General features: G+C 39.6%; 2 protein-coding genes across 4 annotated transcripts in view; both read right to left on the reverse strand.

Moving 5' to 3' along the window:
* Positions 1–4,241: 4,241 nt before the first annotated feature.
* Positions 4,242–7,101, reverse strand: npffl (neuropeptide FF-amide peptide precursor like). Its single transcript, XM_046385307.1, has 3 exons — positions 6,346–7,101; positions 5,371–5,486; positions 4,242–4,685 (listed from the first exon to the last, which is right to left on the reverse strand). Exons 1-3 carry the CDS (start codon positions 6,490–6,492, stop codon positions 4,565–4,567), a joined length of 384 nt encoding a protein of 127 aa, XP_046241263.1. The 5' UTR covers positions 6,493–7,101; the 3' UTR covers positions 4,242–4,564.
* A 3,591-nt stretch (positions 7,102–10,692) lies between these two features.
* itga7 (integrin, alpha 7) overlaps positions 10,693–17,383 on the reverse strand; it is a 30,901-nt gene continuing 24,210 nt past the window's right edge. For 2 of the 3 annotated variants that reach the window (XM_046383285.1, XM_046383284.1), the window contains exons 15-25: positions 17,055–17,241; positions 16,887–16,961; positions 16,580–16,659; positions 16,360–16,437; positions 15,724–15,826; positions 15,329–15,544; positions 14,737–14,853; positions 14,371–14,484; positions 13,720–13,818; positions 13,501–13,626; positions 10,693–11,923 (exon numbers count right to left, since the gene is read on the reverse strand). In XM_046383285.1, coding sequence (XP_046239241.1) covers positions 11,768–11,923; positions 13,501–13,626; positions 13,720–13,818; positions 14,371–14,484; positions 14,737–14,853; positions 15,329–15,544; positions 15,724–15,826; positions 16,360–16,437; positions 16,580–16,659; positions 16,887–16,961; positions 17,055–17,241 — 1,351 coding nt within the window. In that variant the 3' untranslated portion in view covers positions 10,693–11,767. Of the gene's footprint in view, positions 11,924–12,916; positions 13,081–13,500; positions 13,627–13,719; positions 13,819–14,370; positions 14,485–14,736; positions 14,854–15,328; positions 15,545–15,723; positions 15,827–16,359; positions 16,438–16,579; positions 16,660–16,886; positions 16,962–17,054; positions 17,242–17,383 lie in introns of all 3 variants that reach the window. The other variant, XR_006842957.1, reaches the window with a different exon arrangement.

Raw genomic sequence — 17,383 nt, forward strand, 5'->3', positions numbered from 1 at the left:
CAGTGACTGAAAAGAAAAAGAGGAAACAGTAGTAAAATTGTTCAGTCTGTGCTATCTCTCAATACCAGCATGGTGTTTGTGTTTCTCGTTGAACAAGAAAAAACCCACAGCCATGCGCGCAGTCACCAACAAGTTGGTAAAAGTCTTGTTCAGTACTACTAAAATACTGCGAAGGTGTGCCTTTGAGCCATAAGGGTCTGAGGTTTGAGTCTAAGGTATTAATAATTACACATCATAGAAAAAAGACAATAAAAAGCCACTAACAGATCTAAATAATATTTGGAATCATCAAGCCAAACCACCCACACACATGCATCGGTGCCAGCCACCTTAATTTATCCAGCCAATTATTTCTTAAAATAGATGGCTGTGTGCAAGTGGTCAGTTACTGTATTATTAGCAAACTGCTACATCCATCCATTTTCTATACCGCTTATCCGTCAGGGTCGCGGGGGAGCTGGAGCCTATCCCAGCTGACTATGGGCGAGAGGCGGGGTTCACCCTGGACTGGTCACCAGTCAATCGCAGGGCCAACACACAAAGACAGACAACCACACACTCTCACACTCACACCTATGGGCAATATAGAGTAGCCAATTAACCTAATGTGCATGTTTTTGGTATTGTGGGAGGAAGCCGGAGTACCCGGAGAAAACCCACGCAGGCACAGGGAGAACATGCAAACTCCACATAGAAGGACCCAGACCGGGATTCGAACCTGGAACCCTCTTGCTATGAGGCGACAGTGCTAACCACTGCACCGTGCCGCCCAGGGCAAGACAGAGTCGTGAAAACAACATGTAGAGAAGAACGTTTTCATATTTGACTTGGTGAACTGGAGATTTATTTCAGCCAAACCAGAAGTGATTGTGAGTTTTATTTAGTCTTGTTTGGATCGTCATCTTAGTTCTGTAAAAGAGAGAAATTCAGACGATGTGTGGTTGTATTTGTCTGTGTTGTAAAAGAAATCCAAGAGTGGGAATATTTGCTTTCATCTTCATTTCTTTTTTGTTTTTTCTTACTAGGCTAAACGCTAAGAGAGTATGTGGAACTTGGCGAAAGCCATGGGAGATAGAAGAGAGCTTGAACATTTTAGTTACTCAGCAGCTCAAAAAAAAAATAAATGTTACCTGAAGACTGAAAAAAATACAAAATCACTAAATCTTCCTTGAAGTGTAGATGATGAGAAAACACAAGGGAATAGTAGGGTGCCAAAAGACAACAAAATATGATTTACTCCTGTCAAAAACATGTTTTCTTCCTTTAAAGTCAATACAAACCATGTAAAAACAAAGATGGCTCCAGCTTTATGTTTTGCTGTGCTTCTTCCCTGATGACTGGAATCTACATCACAATAGTCAAAAGATTCAGTTGGTATAATTTCTTTATTATATGGATATGACCAGAAACTAATGGCTGTCCGGAATGGTATGAAAAACAGACCTACTCTAAAAAATCTTAAACACAGTTGCATGGTTTGCAAATTGGTGAGCTGTAAAGTAAAATAATTGTTGGTGCTTTTTAGTAGTTCAAGAGAGCACATCCCTGCAGTTTCCCCGTTGAACTGATGTTTTTTTTTTTGTAAACAAAATCCTTCCTTCACCCTGTAGCCATTAAAGCCTGTTGTGTGTGACAAATTGCGCTATGCCACAGCCATGGTTGGTAATGGTTGAGACCTCCCTGTCTGCTGTTCAAGACGGCTGCCTTCCAAGATGATGACCATGGGAGAAAATGGGAGCAGGCAGGTGGGGCATGAGGAAGAGTCAACAAGCCACAGATACATATATTTTGTTGCAGAAGGTATAACAATAACAGCAATCTTTGTACCTGCCTCTCTGTTTCAGTTTTCATTTTCTCTCTCTCTCTCTCTCTTTCTGTTTGTCTGTCTGTCTGTTATAATTGCTGCGCACAGTCTTTTTGCCTGAGCCCCCCTGCAGACTCATGAAATTCAGATGAGTTGAGTCTGTCTTCCACCCAGCTGTCAGATCAGAGGCTACAGCTGTGAAACAACTGTGCCCACAAACCGATCTCTCTCTTTGTCTTTTCTTTTTGTCTCGACATGTTTCTTTTTACTTCATATTTCTTTTATTTTATCTCATTGCTCTTGATACTGAACATTGTATTGTGTCCAAGTGTGCACTCAGGGCACGCTTAGACTTCCTGGTGGGAGACTCCCTCTTTGAATATTTTAGATGACAGTGTTTATTCTCTTTGTCTCTAAAATTATTGCCAATAGGTTCCTTTTATTGTCTTCAATGGTGAGGCGGGCTGTTTCAGGATAGACCTGTATTTTTTGTGCTTTTTTTGTTTCTGTATTGCATTAAAGATTTATGTTTTCCAGACTCAAATAGTTATATCTGACTAGACAAAACTTAGATATTTTTTTTCTTGTAAAACTGGGAAATAAAGGTAAAACATAAATATAACCACTGTTTTTTTGTTTGTTTGTTTTTTGTTTTTTTGCAGTGGCTTCTTCTTCACCTTACTGTGATGTGTCAAGTTTGAATGAGCACAGTAATGGCCCCTGATGCTGGGGGACAGGAAACACCCACTGGTACTCAAGTACTTAACGGTTGGGGAAAACAGTTTAGGGGTGTTGTTTGTCACCACCAGGGGCACTACTGAGCCCATGCAGTAGTCAAAAACATTGAAACGTGACATAAAAGCTTAAAGGATGAGGACTAACATGTTGTTACACACAGCCACTTCCTCGACCTTTTCTATGGGACCATTTGAGACTGTCACATGAAACGGCTTCTCGACAGTCTCTAGCTTTCATACATATCACTCAGATGTATTTCTGAGTGAAATAGGAAATAGGCGGGATGTAATGTTAGGGAAATTTTAATTGAACGTTGAACATAAACCATTCAGCCATTAAGCTACTTATTATGTGTAGTTCAAGATGTTTCTATTTTATAATGGTGGTCTATGGAAGATTACTAATTGGGAATGTGGAATGTTGAATTTAAAATTTCACTGAGAAACTGTGAGCTGTGATGTACATTTTGCAACAATGCATGTTGCAAAATGCAAAACAAGCCACACAAAGGTTAGCAGTGGCTTTAAGTAAAAAATCGACAGGTCATCTGCCAGCAGTATCCAGTCTATTTATTCATCATTTGGGCTTCTGGGTTCATCAAGAGGAAGGGGAGGTCAGACTAATAAAAGACTCTTTCTAAGAAGGATTGACATGCTTTCCCTCCCAGTAATTGGCTGCGGAAACCGTGAAAGCGTAGAGTAATTGCATGTTGCTGTGTTTTAATTAGTGCTTATTGCACGCTGCTTCCCCAGGTGGCCTGTAAATTCACCGCACACAAAACCAAACAGGCACTGGTAGTCTGTAGAGCAGAGATGTGCTTCACTTTACATTAAATGACCGCTAGATAAAACATTTTATGTCCATATCCCATAACATCTAAGCCTGCACACAGCTGTCTGTGGGTTGTGGAGACTAAAGTGATGTAACTAATTATGCTAAATATTTCTAAGAACAAGATATTATCTTTTACATATGTGCGGCAGCACATTTACATTCCTCCGATGTCTGCGAGAGCCGTTTAAGGCACCTTTATTGTAGTGGAAAAAGGACCAGAGTAAAGTAAAAAAGTAAAGTAGTATGTGATCAAATGATACCAAATGGATGTTTGAGTGATAACAATTTCTCGTAGCTGGTTTGTACGTGTTTTTACATTGCACGAAATCTCACCATATTAAAGATAATGATGAACTTTATTACAATCTGACAATTGATTAGTTTACCACTAATTGAGTAGTTTACTGGATCGTAAGTCAAATGTCAAGAAAATTTTGTAAATGCTTTTTAAATGTGAGGATTTGTTGCTATATTGTTTTGAGATAAACGTGTACAAAACATGGTGTCTTAAGACATCACCTCTGGTCTTTGAGAAGATGTGACGGTTGTACTATTTTCAGACAATTTATAGACTGTTCAGTTAATTAATTGATTGAACTAATAATGAAACTAATTGTTAGTTACAGCCATAATTTGTATCTGAATATATATTTGAGAAATGATATTTTTTGTATCACACAGATACAAAGATCAAACAAAAACCTTCATATGATTTCAACTTCTTCAGTATTTTAATTCCACTAACACCCTTTACTGTAATTCTGATCTGTGTACATAGATCATTTGAAGACACACACACACACACACACACGCACACAAATGAGTTTGTCTTTTCTAAGTTCAAAGCTTTTATTTGACCAGAGAACAAAAGAAGAACAAAAAATGTAGCAATCAGTTTTCGGCAAACTCTTCAGGTGCAAAATAACATTCCTGTCAGGACAAATGAGGCTTACTCAGAAAGCCTTATTAGGCACTCACTGACATGCTTTGCAATATTGGAAATAAGAAAAGAAAAGAAAAAATTAAGCTCATGTCATCTTTAACTAGACGTTGGGTGTCAAATAAAGCCTAATAGGCTGGAACAATGTTGAAAAAACATGCCTTTATAATTCAAATTTATTCATTCAAAATTTGTCTCTCCACAGTTGCCCACTGCTTGCCAGGGCATTGATGTACGAATCTTCCAAATTATTTCTTGCCGAATCTCTGGGGTACCGCCATGCTCCAGATTTGACCAGGGGCAGCCTCCCAGTCACGGGAATGTATCTGATCCTCGGACACCACCTGCCCTCTAGAGCTGCGGCCAAACCTGCAGGGCAGAGGCAATGAAACTCTTATTTTGTGGATCTTAGAAGGGGCAAAACAAAACAAAACAAAACAAACAAACAAACAAAAAAAATGCTTTATTATTCTAGTTTGCCAAACTACATCTGTGTTTACCTAATGCAGGAAATGCAGGAAACAACATTACATGAAAGGTGAGTTAAAGGTTAAAGATGCAAGAGTTTGAGCAGAATGTCTACATTATATTAAAAAATGATACTTTGTGTCATATGTGGTACATATGGTACTCATAAATATAAATAGTGTCATTTTGAAATGCAAATACAAAAAATAGTGTAAATGGTTTTCATTGTATCTACATCTGGAGCTGCCACTATTAGTCAGTTATTAGTCAGTTAACAGACATTACTATTTTGATAATCCAAAAATTCCTTTTTTTTTGTTGTTTATTTTTTTTATGTTTTACAGACCATGTGCTGAATTGTGAATATGATTCCCAAAGTATTTGATAATGAAATTAATGATTAATGCCACCCTATCCTGGCTCTTGGAGTTAACTGATAGCTCAGAATTGGTGTATATTTGCTTTAAATGATAAGAAAGTTCTAAACCAAAGAATGGTAAAGTTTTACACATTACTTATTTCTTGTGTGGTTGTTTTATGTGGACTGTTGGTGTGTAATAAACACAGTCTCTGCACTGGCACCGACCTCTGTGGCTGATGGAGGACAGAGGTCCTGGTTTCTCTCTGTGATCCGAGCAGCAGAGCTCTCAGCACTGCAGTCAGCAGACGATCATCAATGCTGTTATCTATGTTTTCACTCTCCTGGAGCACAACAGCAAACACACAAACCAAATGCAAAGCCTAGTATCAAAGAAGCATTCTGTTTCTGGATATAAAACCCTGCAAAAATATTTTGGGAACAGCAAGCTCTAAAACTGCATCAATTTTGGGTTGCAACATAAACCCCAGGCGTTGTCAACTCCAGCCAGTCAGTCCTGTTGTGGCAAGAGACCTTCAGATGTTGATATCAGTGTACAGAGACAAAGACATGTGCCTCGTCCCCAGCCAAATATGCACCCACCTTTATCTTTTGCAAAAATAAAACCCAAATCTGTCTGTCTCTACAGGCCATAATTGGAAAACTTTACATTTTTCCTTGTGATCTGAATTCTCATGACAGTCTGTTGACCCAAGAATATATTAGTGTGTTACACACTCTTGCATGAAGAAGATGCTGTCTGAAGCCTAAATGGACTGTGTGATTTGAGCATGTCTGACTCGATAAAAGGGCTCAAATCCAATTTACATACTTCGTCACATGGAGTGACAGATTTTCCGAAAATGTTGGCATGACTTCTGGTTGTGCACAGAATTTTTCGTTCAGCCTAATTTGGCACAGGCATTTCATTTTTAAATCTTGCTCAGAGACAGACACTATATTTTAACACATAGCCATGTGTGCCTGAAAAACATAGAAGTAGATTTTTGTTTTTAGATGCCAAAATTATTTTTGCAAATCGGATGAAATAGGAATTACATGGTGGAAAACACGCATGGTGTTATTGTAATCGTATATTTCTTTGCTGCAGCTACAGTTACATCAAAAAGCCAAGGTGGGATAATTAAATACTTGACATGAAAAAATTTGCAATTCAAGTCTGTGAGTGGTTGGTTGTCTCACCAGCCCTAGCAAGCCGTCAGCTATGTTCTCCTCTGAGCCTGGCAGGATGTCATTTTTGTCCAGACTGCCTTGGATGTGAAGAGCTCGGCTGACGCCAGCCATCGCCATAACCAGAGCCAGAAGAGTCACCACCGCAGCTGTGTCCATGGCCTCAGACTGGAGAGGAGGTCAGATGAACGCTGACGACAAAGGCAGTGGAAGATTTCAGTTGTCCGAATACACCTATTGAGTTCAAAGACTTGGTGCCTGGAGGACAGGGGAAATTCTGGTCCTGGGTTAAGTGTCCTCGTTGTGTGGTGTTCTGACTAATGTCAGTGGTGATAACATCCTCACAGGGTCTTTTATACACCGCACAGTCAGTGGCTGGAAACCCCCAGGAGAGCTGGAAAAAGATGCTACTGTACAGAGGGGAACAGGGGGACAGGACACAGGAAGAACCATCTACTTATATTAGACTTAACCAGGTCCATTTAGCAGGATCAGGACATTAGTGATGACTGAGCGCCAGAGTGCGTTATTATGTGGCCCTTAGGGCAGTGCAACACAACTCTTCCAGTTATTAAACAGATAAATCCCTGCAAATGGACTCTGATCCACCAGTCCCTGTAGTCCAGACAGTGCAAACAGATAATATGTGAGAACACTCATTACCTGCTTAATCATATGCCAAAATTAAACAGATTAGCCTGGACAACAGTAGTGATTTTAGACAAATAAAGTGATTAACCTAAAATGTCTTTTAAAGCAGAGAAACAAAACTGACGCAAAAGATTCACAAAAGAAATGAACACAAGAGAAAGATATTTTCTGCTCAGTATTTTTTTCTTTTTCTTTCTTATATATATATATTTTTTTTCTTTTTAACATTTTCCTCCAGAGCTATTTTTTCATAACTGGTGAATACCTCAGGGTTCACAGTGATGTTACTGCTTCATTTATCTTTGAAGAATTATGTTTGTATCTTTATGGTGTCTTTCATTTATATTGTGGGTTTTATTTTCATTTTATTGATCATATTGTAAGTGAAGGCTGAGTTGAGTTGAGTTGAGTCCAGGCTTGTGTTCAGGATCATATGTACATTAAATTTTTAGGTAAATGGTTCAATTTTTTTCTTGTTTTAGGATTTAGTATTGAGACCATATAAAAATTTCACTGAAAATGCTTCACCCATGCTCTCTCCAAGTGATTATTGCTATGTGATATGTTCAATACCAACGTCTTGGGGTCATCAACACCTTTGCTTACACAGTAGAGAAGAAGGTTTTATGAGTGTTTTTCTTAACATGCTGATGAAAGGGTTTCAGAGAGGCGTTTCTCCCAAAGGAATGAAAAAACCCTTCATTTAAATGTCAGCATCTTCCATTTCGCTCATTTCAAACGAAGACAACTTTCATTAATGACACTGGCTTTATTAGTGCCCTTTTGTCTCTCTCTTTGAATCAATACGTGTTTGTAATAACTGGTAACTTAAGCATGTGACATCAACAGATTTAGCTCATCAAGTGCCTAATGGGTGACAATCCGCTTAAACTGCAATATGTGCGCGCACACACACACACACACACACACATGCACACAGTCTACCTCTCCCTGTTTAACCGTCATGGCAACCAGGATGACATCTGAGGGATTCTGAGGGGAATCACATTATTATCATTTCATCCAGAAAGATCGTATGCTTTTGACTTAGAGAAAAATTCAATTTACTTACTCTTCAGTGATAGCAAAAAATAACATTTACGTTTAGTTTGCACTGTTGCTTAAGATAAAGTTATGTTTAAACAGGACTAAGGATTAGTTAGTGTGATGATGCCACAGAAAGTGGCTTGGAGACAGCCACTGCTCCTGCAAAGTATGCTGGTTGAGAGAAAAAGTGTGGAAGGAAGGATCTTTGTAGGTGGATCAGCCTAGTCGAGCCATGGCTTTCTCTGCGGTACAGCACATGCAGAACTGCAGTACACAGTGATACTAAAACTGGTAGTAACAATAATAGATTTTTATGACTACCAGGTGTTTACTGCCAAAAGCAAACACAAATTGTATTTGTATCACTAAGAAGCAAAATGGTACTAAGATCCCAAATTCCCTTAATTGACTGGCTAAAGGAACTGATGCTCAGTTATGAAAATAATTAATAATTAAAGATCCTACATATCTAAAGACCATTTTTACCTAAAAGTTTTTTAGGTTTTTTATTACCAATTTTTTGATTGTTTTTTTCTTATGCCCCACTTTGGGCAGCAATGGTCGAATATCTACCATGATTTTTTGTTGACATTGTATTAAATATATCTTATACATCAGGTAATTCCAAGCAAATGATCTAACTGGTCAACTAGATAGAATGTGCTCAGATAAGCATGACAGGACACCATGCACAGCACTACAGATGCAGATTAATACAGGTGTGTGTCTGCCTAAAACAATATATTAATGGACAATATTTTAATGGAAAATTACATGTTGGGAATTTTGGATTTGACTACATACAAATGACTTAACAATGCTTTGGAGTAGTGTTGTGCAGGTCAAGGTTTTAAATACTCTCCCAGCACATTATGACAGCCAATCTGCACCACCCAGTCTGCAAAAATATGCCCTTATCAACTGCCAAAATCCAATTTGACCCACAAACTGCTAACTTTATATTAGCACAGTTATTCAAATATTTTTGTTATGTTGATAATTACTGAATAATCATAACATTACAATCATTATTGGCACGACAGTTACGCAGTCAGGACAGTTAGCCATTCACACCAATGAAACAGCAATCAGAAACAATCTGGGACTTGAAGTCTTGTCCAAGAACACTTCAACAAGCCAGAGCTGGGGATTGAACTCCGACCCTCTGATTATTTAGCAAAACAGCCCTGCTTGACTTCTTAAGCCGCAATAGTAAATATTGCCCAACTCTGTATCTTTGTCTTAAAGCTTGACCATACATATGAACAGTCTAAAATAGCATCTTCAATCACAAAGCTAAAAAATCAGACCAAATAAATGAGGTAGAGTTTCTACTTGTGTTTTCCACTTGTGAAATACAGCATGGTCATTTCTATCCTTCCTGGATGTAGAGAAGTTCATCTCTGCTTATGTCTGATCATCAAACGTCTCTCTGTCACCCCTCCCACTGGATCAGCTGTATATGCTAGCTGCTATGATTTTTAACTGGACTTCAAAGACCATTTAGGACCAATTTAAATATTTTGCCATTGATAGCCATATTGAACAGGAAATTAGCTGAGGATTTATGGCTCAGGACAGTGTGACCTCAAGCTATATTTGGCCAGCCATTTTTATGAACCAGAGCTCAGACTGAGGGCCTGGACTCTGGCATATCTTGATGATTCTTTTTCTTCATTAATATGTACATTCAGAAGCAAATGCTTTGCAAAAAGCAGCAAACCCTTTCCTTTTATGTCCTTGTGGTGTAATATGTCTCTCCTCATGCTGACAAACTGAAGTCACACTGCAAGGTTGTGGCCAACGTTACCATGAAGACAAGGAATGCAGAAATTTACAACTGTGTTATTATTTTTGTTCCGTACTTAAAAAGCCAACATTTACATACTACATATTACTGTTATTCTCTCTCGGGCATCAGATAGAGAGATCCTAAATATTAGGGGTACGGAGGGATATTTTCAGACTTTTGCCTCCATCTAGTGTTCTCTAAGGGAACTGCAGGATTAACAAATTAAATACTGCTGTACAACTGGATAAAATTCAGGTGAGAATGACACAGCTTGCATTATCTCATGGGTTTATTTAGCTTCTTTTCAAGCTATTTACAAGGTTGAAACAGTGCAGCTAAAGGAACAATAAATAAAACAATGGGTCATGGAAAAGGGCGGGCCGTGTCAGAATAGCAGCAGGGGCTTCATGCAGCTAATATAAGATTGTCCAGCAATACCTAAAAAAACAAGCTGACTCTTCATGCATTACAGCCACTTCATCGACCCAAATTAGATCAAAAACAGGTTGTCTGGCTCCTTGCTGACATGTTCTGCTCTTCTACAAATCTTCTCTCCTCTCTTCAAGTTGTTCAAGTGTTGAAGGGATATTTATTTGTCCACTGATGTCCAACAGATGCCTCATCAAAGTCAGATCTAATTTGCAAGTTGCCTTGTGTTCTGTACTAGCAGCTCACAATCTGCCACTTTTTAGCATAAAGCACTTGTACGCACTTAGAAATGTCAGTGTAAAGGAGTTCAGTGTGAGAAGCAGGTTAATGTAATGCAACTAAAAACTACTACTCGTACAAAGTCATGACTTTGTTTTTTTTTTTTTTTTTTACACCTCATTAAAAAAAACACACACACATTAATGGTGAAAACCTCATAATTTAGATGTGTCAATTTCAGTCAGTATCATAGATTTTAATTTGAAACCATGTTTCATAAATAATACTTTTGTACACAGGGAAAATGTATGCCCTAATGAACCTGGACATCCATTCAAACTGGAAATCTTGGTTCAGAAACTGAAAAACTTACACTTGTGAATTGTTAAACCACAGTTTAAGTTGGCTTGCTTTTTGGATATATTTGGTTTTTATGTAATAGCAGTTATATGGCCATGGCTCTGATTCTTTTCTTATTCAAGCTCACTCACTGTTGTTCATTTGACTGACATATTAACAAAAAGTACTGAAACAGTTTTTCCTTGAATAAGGATACAAAAACCATCGGATAAACTTACTGAAGCCAGCCAGAGCAATCACCAAGCTCAAACAACAAGGCATACAGTGTTCTGCAAAATCTTACTTTACTTATCTTACATACTGACATTTTCCCAATGGTTAACAGTGCTAACTAACAGAAAATCCCTAAACATCATTCATATAAAAAAAATGCTTTTTGTCATTGCTCATATCAGTCATCAGTTCTAGGGTAATTAAGGCAAAAAGTAGTATTTGTCACAGGCAGTAGATTCTTCATCAGCAATGTCCAGTGCATCTTTATGCGTCTAATATCATACCGTATGTCTGTGCATTCATGCATGTCTTTGAGTTTTGCTTTTCTTTCCTCCATTGTCCTGCCAGTCAAACCTGATGGCAGGCAGTGAGGTCCATGTGAGCATCAGTGCTCCTGCAGGCTGTAAAACATTATGAGGAGCTACACTGGTTCTAATATTGTTGCTGGCCTTCAGTATTTACTGTAAAACACTGACACAGATGCGCAGTTTAAATAGACTATCCATGGCCAGCCATCAGGGGGCTACAGTATAGGAGAATATAGAAGTAGTCACAGTGTAACAGACCACCAATATGTAAGTACCGAGACAGTACAGAGTGCACAAGATGTCATGTTCTCAGTCTATGTGCACTTTTTTAGTCCATTAGTTCCAATGAAAAGACAGAATGAGCGCCACACGAGGTGATTTGAATTAATTCAGTCAGTCAGTGCTTCATAGGGAGTTACGAGGTCCCATCACTCCAGTGCGTGGCCCATTCCTTTTTATGGACAACTCCTGACTTCTCAGGCTGGAACTGTGGCCGGTCCTCACGAGGAATCTTCACCGCGTGGTATTGAGGCAATTTGTCTTTGTAGTGAGCCCGCTGGAAGAAGCCACACTGTCGGCACAGGAAAGAGGAACGCAGGTGGAAGTGCAGACAGAAGAAGAAAATTTAAGTAGGATGGAGGGCAGAGACAAAGGAGAAATTAACTTGTGTCCTACTGCACATAAGAAGGTGCAAACCACCTGCATTGGTTTGACCTTGTTTCAGCAGATAAGAGGAACTACTTTCCAGTGTCATGCCTAGTTAGACACGTATAAAATGCTATTTATTCCAATTCCACTAGAAGGTAATGTTTTCTTGTTCATCCCAGACAGATGAGGAAAAAAAATGATTGTCTCATGACTTTGTGGAGTCAAGGTAATGTATTTTTAAAAGAATGCACATCCACGTAAAAAGCACAACCACATGCTTTGCAGTACTACTTAAGTATCAGTCTTATGTCGTTGACTAACACACCAGCTCGCCGTGAAGTGCCGTGAAGAAAAACTGCACACATTAATACGAACAAAAGCACCTACGCGTGTTAATGACAGGTTGATTCTGGCATTTGAAAAGGTCACTTGCTCATGTGATGCAAGTCAAACAGGAGTGTTAATAATTTGAAATGTGCATGACAAGCTCATCATGAAATGAGTAGTCCTCAGAGACTGCTGCCAGAATGAACATGTATAGATAATTATACTGCAACATCAACAAGTCAGGCACAAGGAGAGATGACTGGGTGGTGTTGGGTATCTACAGACTAAACAGTGAGAACAACGTCAAATCAAGGAATCAGTTTTGAATTAACGCATAAGCACATTTTCAATATGCACAATGTAATAACAGAAAGCATCACAGTGGCAAGCGTACACGTTGTTCCAGTAAGTGCCTAAATGGTTAAAGAGATGGTGTAATGATATGAAAAGCACACTGCATCATCCCAATGCTACTCTGTGTATGTTTGTTATTACAACTGCCAAAACGGGCAAATATTTCACACCATAATGAACACCACCAGCCATACAAGAGTGGGTCGAGGAACAAAGCGATAATGAGTATTTTTACCGCTTGGAGGGAGAGGAGGAGGGGAGAGCAGGCCAGAGAGAATATTCTTTATATTATAGTTCTGACACCTGCTTCTCCACCTCAGAGGGTTGGACCCCTAAGTGGGCGCGGTAGTACTCCGTCTCATAGTGTCGGCGCCGCTCACTGCGTTTGAAGAACCCACACTGGGCAACAGATCACCACAGGGAGGTGGAGGGAGAAAACAAGGCGAAATGAAATAGTAAGTGGATTCAGAGATGGAGAGTCCCCAGGTTGAAGGGATGACACACAGAGGACGAACAGAAGTACAAAAGAGGAGATGAACATATGAGAGTGAGCTGAAAGGAATAAAATGATTATAGGACAGAACAGAACAGAACAAAGGTGTAGAATAGAAATAATTGGGCTACAAGGAAAGCGATGTGAAGATACCAGAGTAATAATAGCCAGGGATGAAGGCAGTAAATCTACAAGGACATGTTGTTTAGACCACTGAACTGCATTCATGAATATTTGCTATTACGGCAAAGTAAATCTTGAAGGGGTTTACGTTAATATCCCATCTTGAATTTTTCAGTGACAAAAAATTGTGTAACTTGTGTTACCTTCCACAGTATGCAGACCAGTAGTGTCAGCAGCAAAATGCCTGCCAGGACAGCTATGAGGATGATCCACCAGGGGATCCAGTACTGGTCAGTGAGACCAGGCTCAGGATAAATCATTAGTGGAACCTGAAGGGGGAGACAGAATGGAATCAAAATGCAAAAATTAAAACAACACCTTGTAATGAACTAATCGGTGTTTCAGGCCACAGTCACACATACCTGTGCAGCAGCATCCCTGAGGACCAGATGTTTGATGCTGGACTTGACGGTGATGTTGGCTCTGACCAGCAGCTCCAGAGCACTGACTGCTGAGAACTCCTGAGAGACAGAGAGAGAAGACCAACAATGAAAGCTTAGCTTTAAACATACAAACTGTTCAGAGTAATACTACCCTGCAAAATTAATTTTAATATTTCTGCCAATAACTTGACCATGGATTTTGGGTGAACTGAGGACACCTTCAGATTTTCAGGGAATTCTCTTCTTCTTTACTTTGTTTTTATTTTTGTAGTTTTGGCCATAGTTGAAATTGGCCAACATATCACTGTCATAACATAGAATGGGAGCTGTGGCTAAAACTATGACATTATGACCCAACTAAAATAAGTAATCACATTTCCTCATAAAAATTTGTGGGAATAAGTCAAGCCACAAGCAAACTGTACCATCTCAAACCCATTTTACTGGATGTTCACAGTTGGCAGCTGAGATCACAGTTTACTGACTCTGCTTTAACATCAACGCTTCATTCTGTAAATGCGGCTGCTGCAGTTATCATTCATTCACTTATATTAGATCAATATGAGTGCCAGCAGAGCGGCTGCTGTAAATGTAACGTGCAGTAGTAGTAGTACTATTCTTTTTTTTTACCTCTATGAAACTGCTGTTCCACAGCCTGGCGTGGATCTTGAGGACAGCCTGACCAGAGAAGCTGTGGAGGGGACACTGAAACAGCACACAGCGTGCCGACCACAAGAGACAGTCCTGGAGGAAAACATGACATCTGAGCACTCTGGAGATTTTTTCATTTATTTTTTTTTTTCAAATGAACTTGAGACAGACAGAAACAGCAATAAAAATAAGTAAAAGTACAAAAGTCCCTGTTTTTTTGTTTAGACATCTATATTTTGGGTGTTTTGTAACTTGTATGCAATATCACGTAATCAGTAAAACATGTTTCCTTCCTACATACAAGTGTTTCAATTTGTTTTTCTCCTCTTCTTTTTTCCTTCTTACCAGTTTGAGTGACTTGCGTCTCTCTGAGGCTGCTACAGCTGGGGTTGTCCGTCCAACACTGCCTCTTGTCTTCTCTTGACCTTCATCCTCTGGGTGCGAGCGGCGCGATCGCCCAGCCTGGTGAGGGACATGCATGTTTTTGTCATGAAACATATGCATTCCCATATGAATCGTTACATTCTCTCTGGTCTGTGAATACCGTATGATGAAAGAAAATGTATTTCTATTGCACTGTAATATATTTACAAAAATCCCCTCCCTTTATAAAAAGCAAACCCACCTGATATTAAAATTGAACTTTCTCTAAGGCTTGGCCAGAACAACCATAATATGAATTGTTAATTGCTGAAGTGAGGGATTCCCAATTGGATTCCCAACAGGATAAATGAGATAAGGAAAGGGAATGCTGGATGTTCTTTAAGGTTCAAAGAAATTAATCTTATCACAGCTGCCAGTGAGATACCTTTAGGTCAGCTCACTCAGTTTATAAACATTCCAGGCCAAAAAACATGAATCGAGTGGAATGTAGATTCATTTCAAAAAAATATGTGTAGTCTTTTTTGGTGGTGTTAAAATAAGATTTCCTGCTCACAGTATGATTGACAGGCTGTGAAGGTTCTGCATTTGCGGAGCTCTGTAGCTTCAGAGGATTCAGGGCCACAGATGAAGTGCACCATGTGTCTGGGTGACCCTCAAATTTCAAGCTTGCGGGATACAGGAGCCACTTCTCATTGGCCAGCTCGTAAGGCCACATGATGTTGAGGAAGGCCGAGCCGAATGTCTGCAGAGCTTTCCCGGGATTGGCAACCTGACAGAAACAAATACATATGAAGAAACTGCGATGACTGACAGTTCTCCTTTCTTTGTTGATTTCTGTGACATTACAGTTGATTACCTTGACAATAGTTATTTTATATCTCAACGGACAGATTATATTAAGATGTATACATCTGCATGCACACACACACACACACACTTGTTTCTCACCACAAACTCAAAATCCACAGGGCTGCCGATGTCCTCCAGACTGGTCATGGCACTCTCTCCCTTCACTGTCCCACTGAAGAACAGCTGGTGAGGACGAGCCAGTCTGCAGTAAAAACACAATCACATCAGTGGGTCAGACAGCTGCATACACACTCACAAAACACCATGTAGCTGTTTACTTCGAACAGTAGCTGTGCTGCTTAAATCCACAAGCAAGCCTTGAATTAGAGCATGTCCCTCCATGACGTTTGGATCAAGAGAAGTTTACTGAATGTGTAACACACCTTAACACACAGCAGCTCTCTGAAGGGCCTTTCGTCACAAATTCATGCATGGAAACTTTTCAGGCCAGAGAGTTTCCAAAGATACCAAATATGTCATTAAGTATGAAATGATGCACACATCTGGAACATTTCAGTGTCAGCATCAAACACAAACAATGAAGAACTGGAACTGATGCAGAATATGTGTGATGCTGTCAGTCTAACATGAACTAACATGATTTAAGAGAACTAAGACAAAACAAGGGGAAACTGTGCATGCAGGCTCTAAGTAAACTAACCCAGGGGAAAGCAGCCATTCCTAGCCACACTCACTTTAATACACTGATGAAGAAACTGTGGGGGTTTTACTCACCCACTGACAGACAGAGGGAGCTCTATCACAACTTTAGCAAAAGCTGTGATGGGTGCCAGGTCAGGCTGCTCACTGATACTGTCGACAAAACCATGAACAAACACTGTGAGCACGGGATTATTTGGTCTGAACAAGTCAAATACTCACAGTTAAATAATTTCATGAAAGTCTTATCTGACAATTCACTGTCAAGAAAAAAAAAAACTTGCAAAGGGCTTACGTTGTCAGTAAGAGATCTGCTTTCAACTCAGTGGTCTCAATTGTGATGTTAGATGTGCTCAGGTTGATAGAGAACTTAAGCTGTAAAAGCAACACACAAAGTATAAAGAAGAGAAACAATTACACATAATTCCACTTAATGATGACAAAAGCAAGATGAGTGACATTTATGCTACTTTTGTTTCCGACCGCAGGACAGAAACATCAAAATGTATGAAAGTATATGCCTTATTTAACACTGCCAACAAGCGAGTGGCGATGATCCGCTGAGCTTTGAATGAATGAATCGCACAATTATCTTTTCTCACCTTAGTATCTCGTTTCATAGGGTTTCCCAGGTCGCATTCAACTTGAGAGCCGTTCTCGTTTGCTTGGCATCTCATCTGCATTCAGTAAGAATATCAAACACATACTATCAGCAAAAACAGAAATCCAGACAGATGTACTTCTGGTATGCAGATCCACCTGCACAGTACCTGTGGTGGGATCCTAGAGCCAGCATACGACAGAGTGCTTGGAAAGGAGATAAACAGCTGAGCAGCATGGGCGTCATCTCCGTCCTCCTCAGGGTGCAGGGGGTCAGAGGGCATGTTGGTGACGGTGATCTCCAGCACCACCAGGCGCTGATCTGACAAGGAGAACACCTGCACATCATCCTCATCTCTACATGAAAGGAAAAAAGTCAACAAGGTTTGAGATGGAACATGCATTTACAGCTCTGTGCAATGACATATCGCTACACAGGCTGGGCATGTACAGTGTTCATAATAATAATAAACAGAGCTCAATTTTTGGAGATATCATT

Source organism: Scatophagus argus, chromosome 3 (genome assembly GCF_020382885.2).
Source record: "Scatophagus argus isolate fScaArg1 chromosome 3, fScaArg1.pri, whole genome shotgun sequence".
Lineage (NCBI taxonomy): Eukaryota > Metazoa > Chordata > Actinopteri > Scatophagidae > Scatophagus > Scatophagus argus.

Coding starts and splice junctions, on each gene's coding strand:
- npffl (XM_046385307.1), bottom strand. CDS start 6,492: ATGGACACAGCTGCGGTGGTGACTCTTCTGGCTCTGGTTATGGCGATG. Junction 5,487..6,345: donor CTGACGGCTTGCTAGGGCTG/GTGAGACAACCA, acceptor GTTGTGCTCCAG/GAGAGTGAAAACATAGATAA. Junction 4,686..5,370: donor GTCCTCCATCAGCCACAGAG/GTCGGTGCCAGT, acceptor TCTGCCCTGCAG/GTTTGGCCGCAGCTCTAGAG.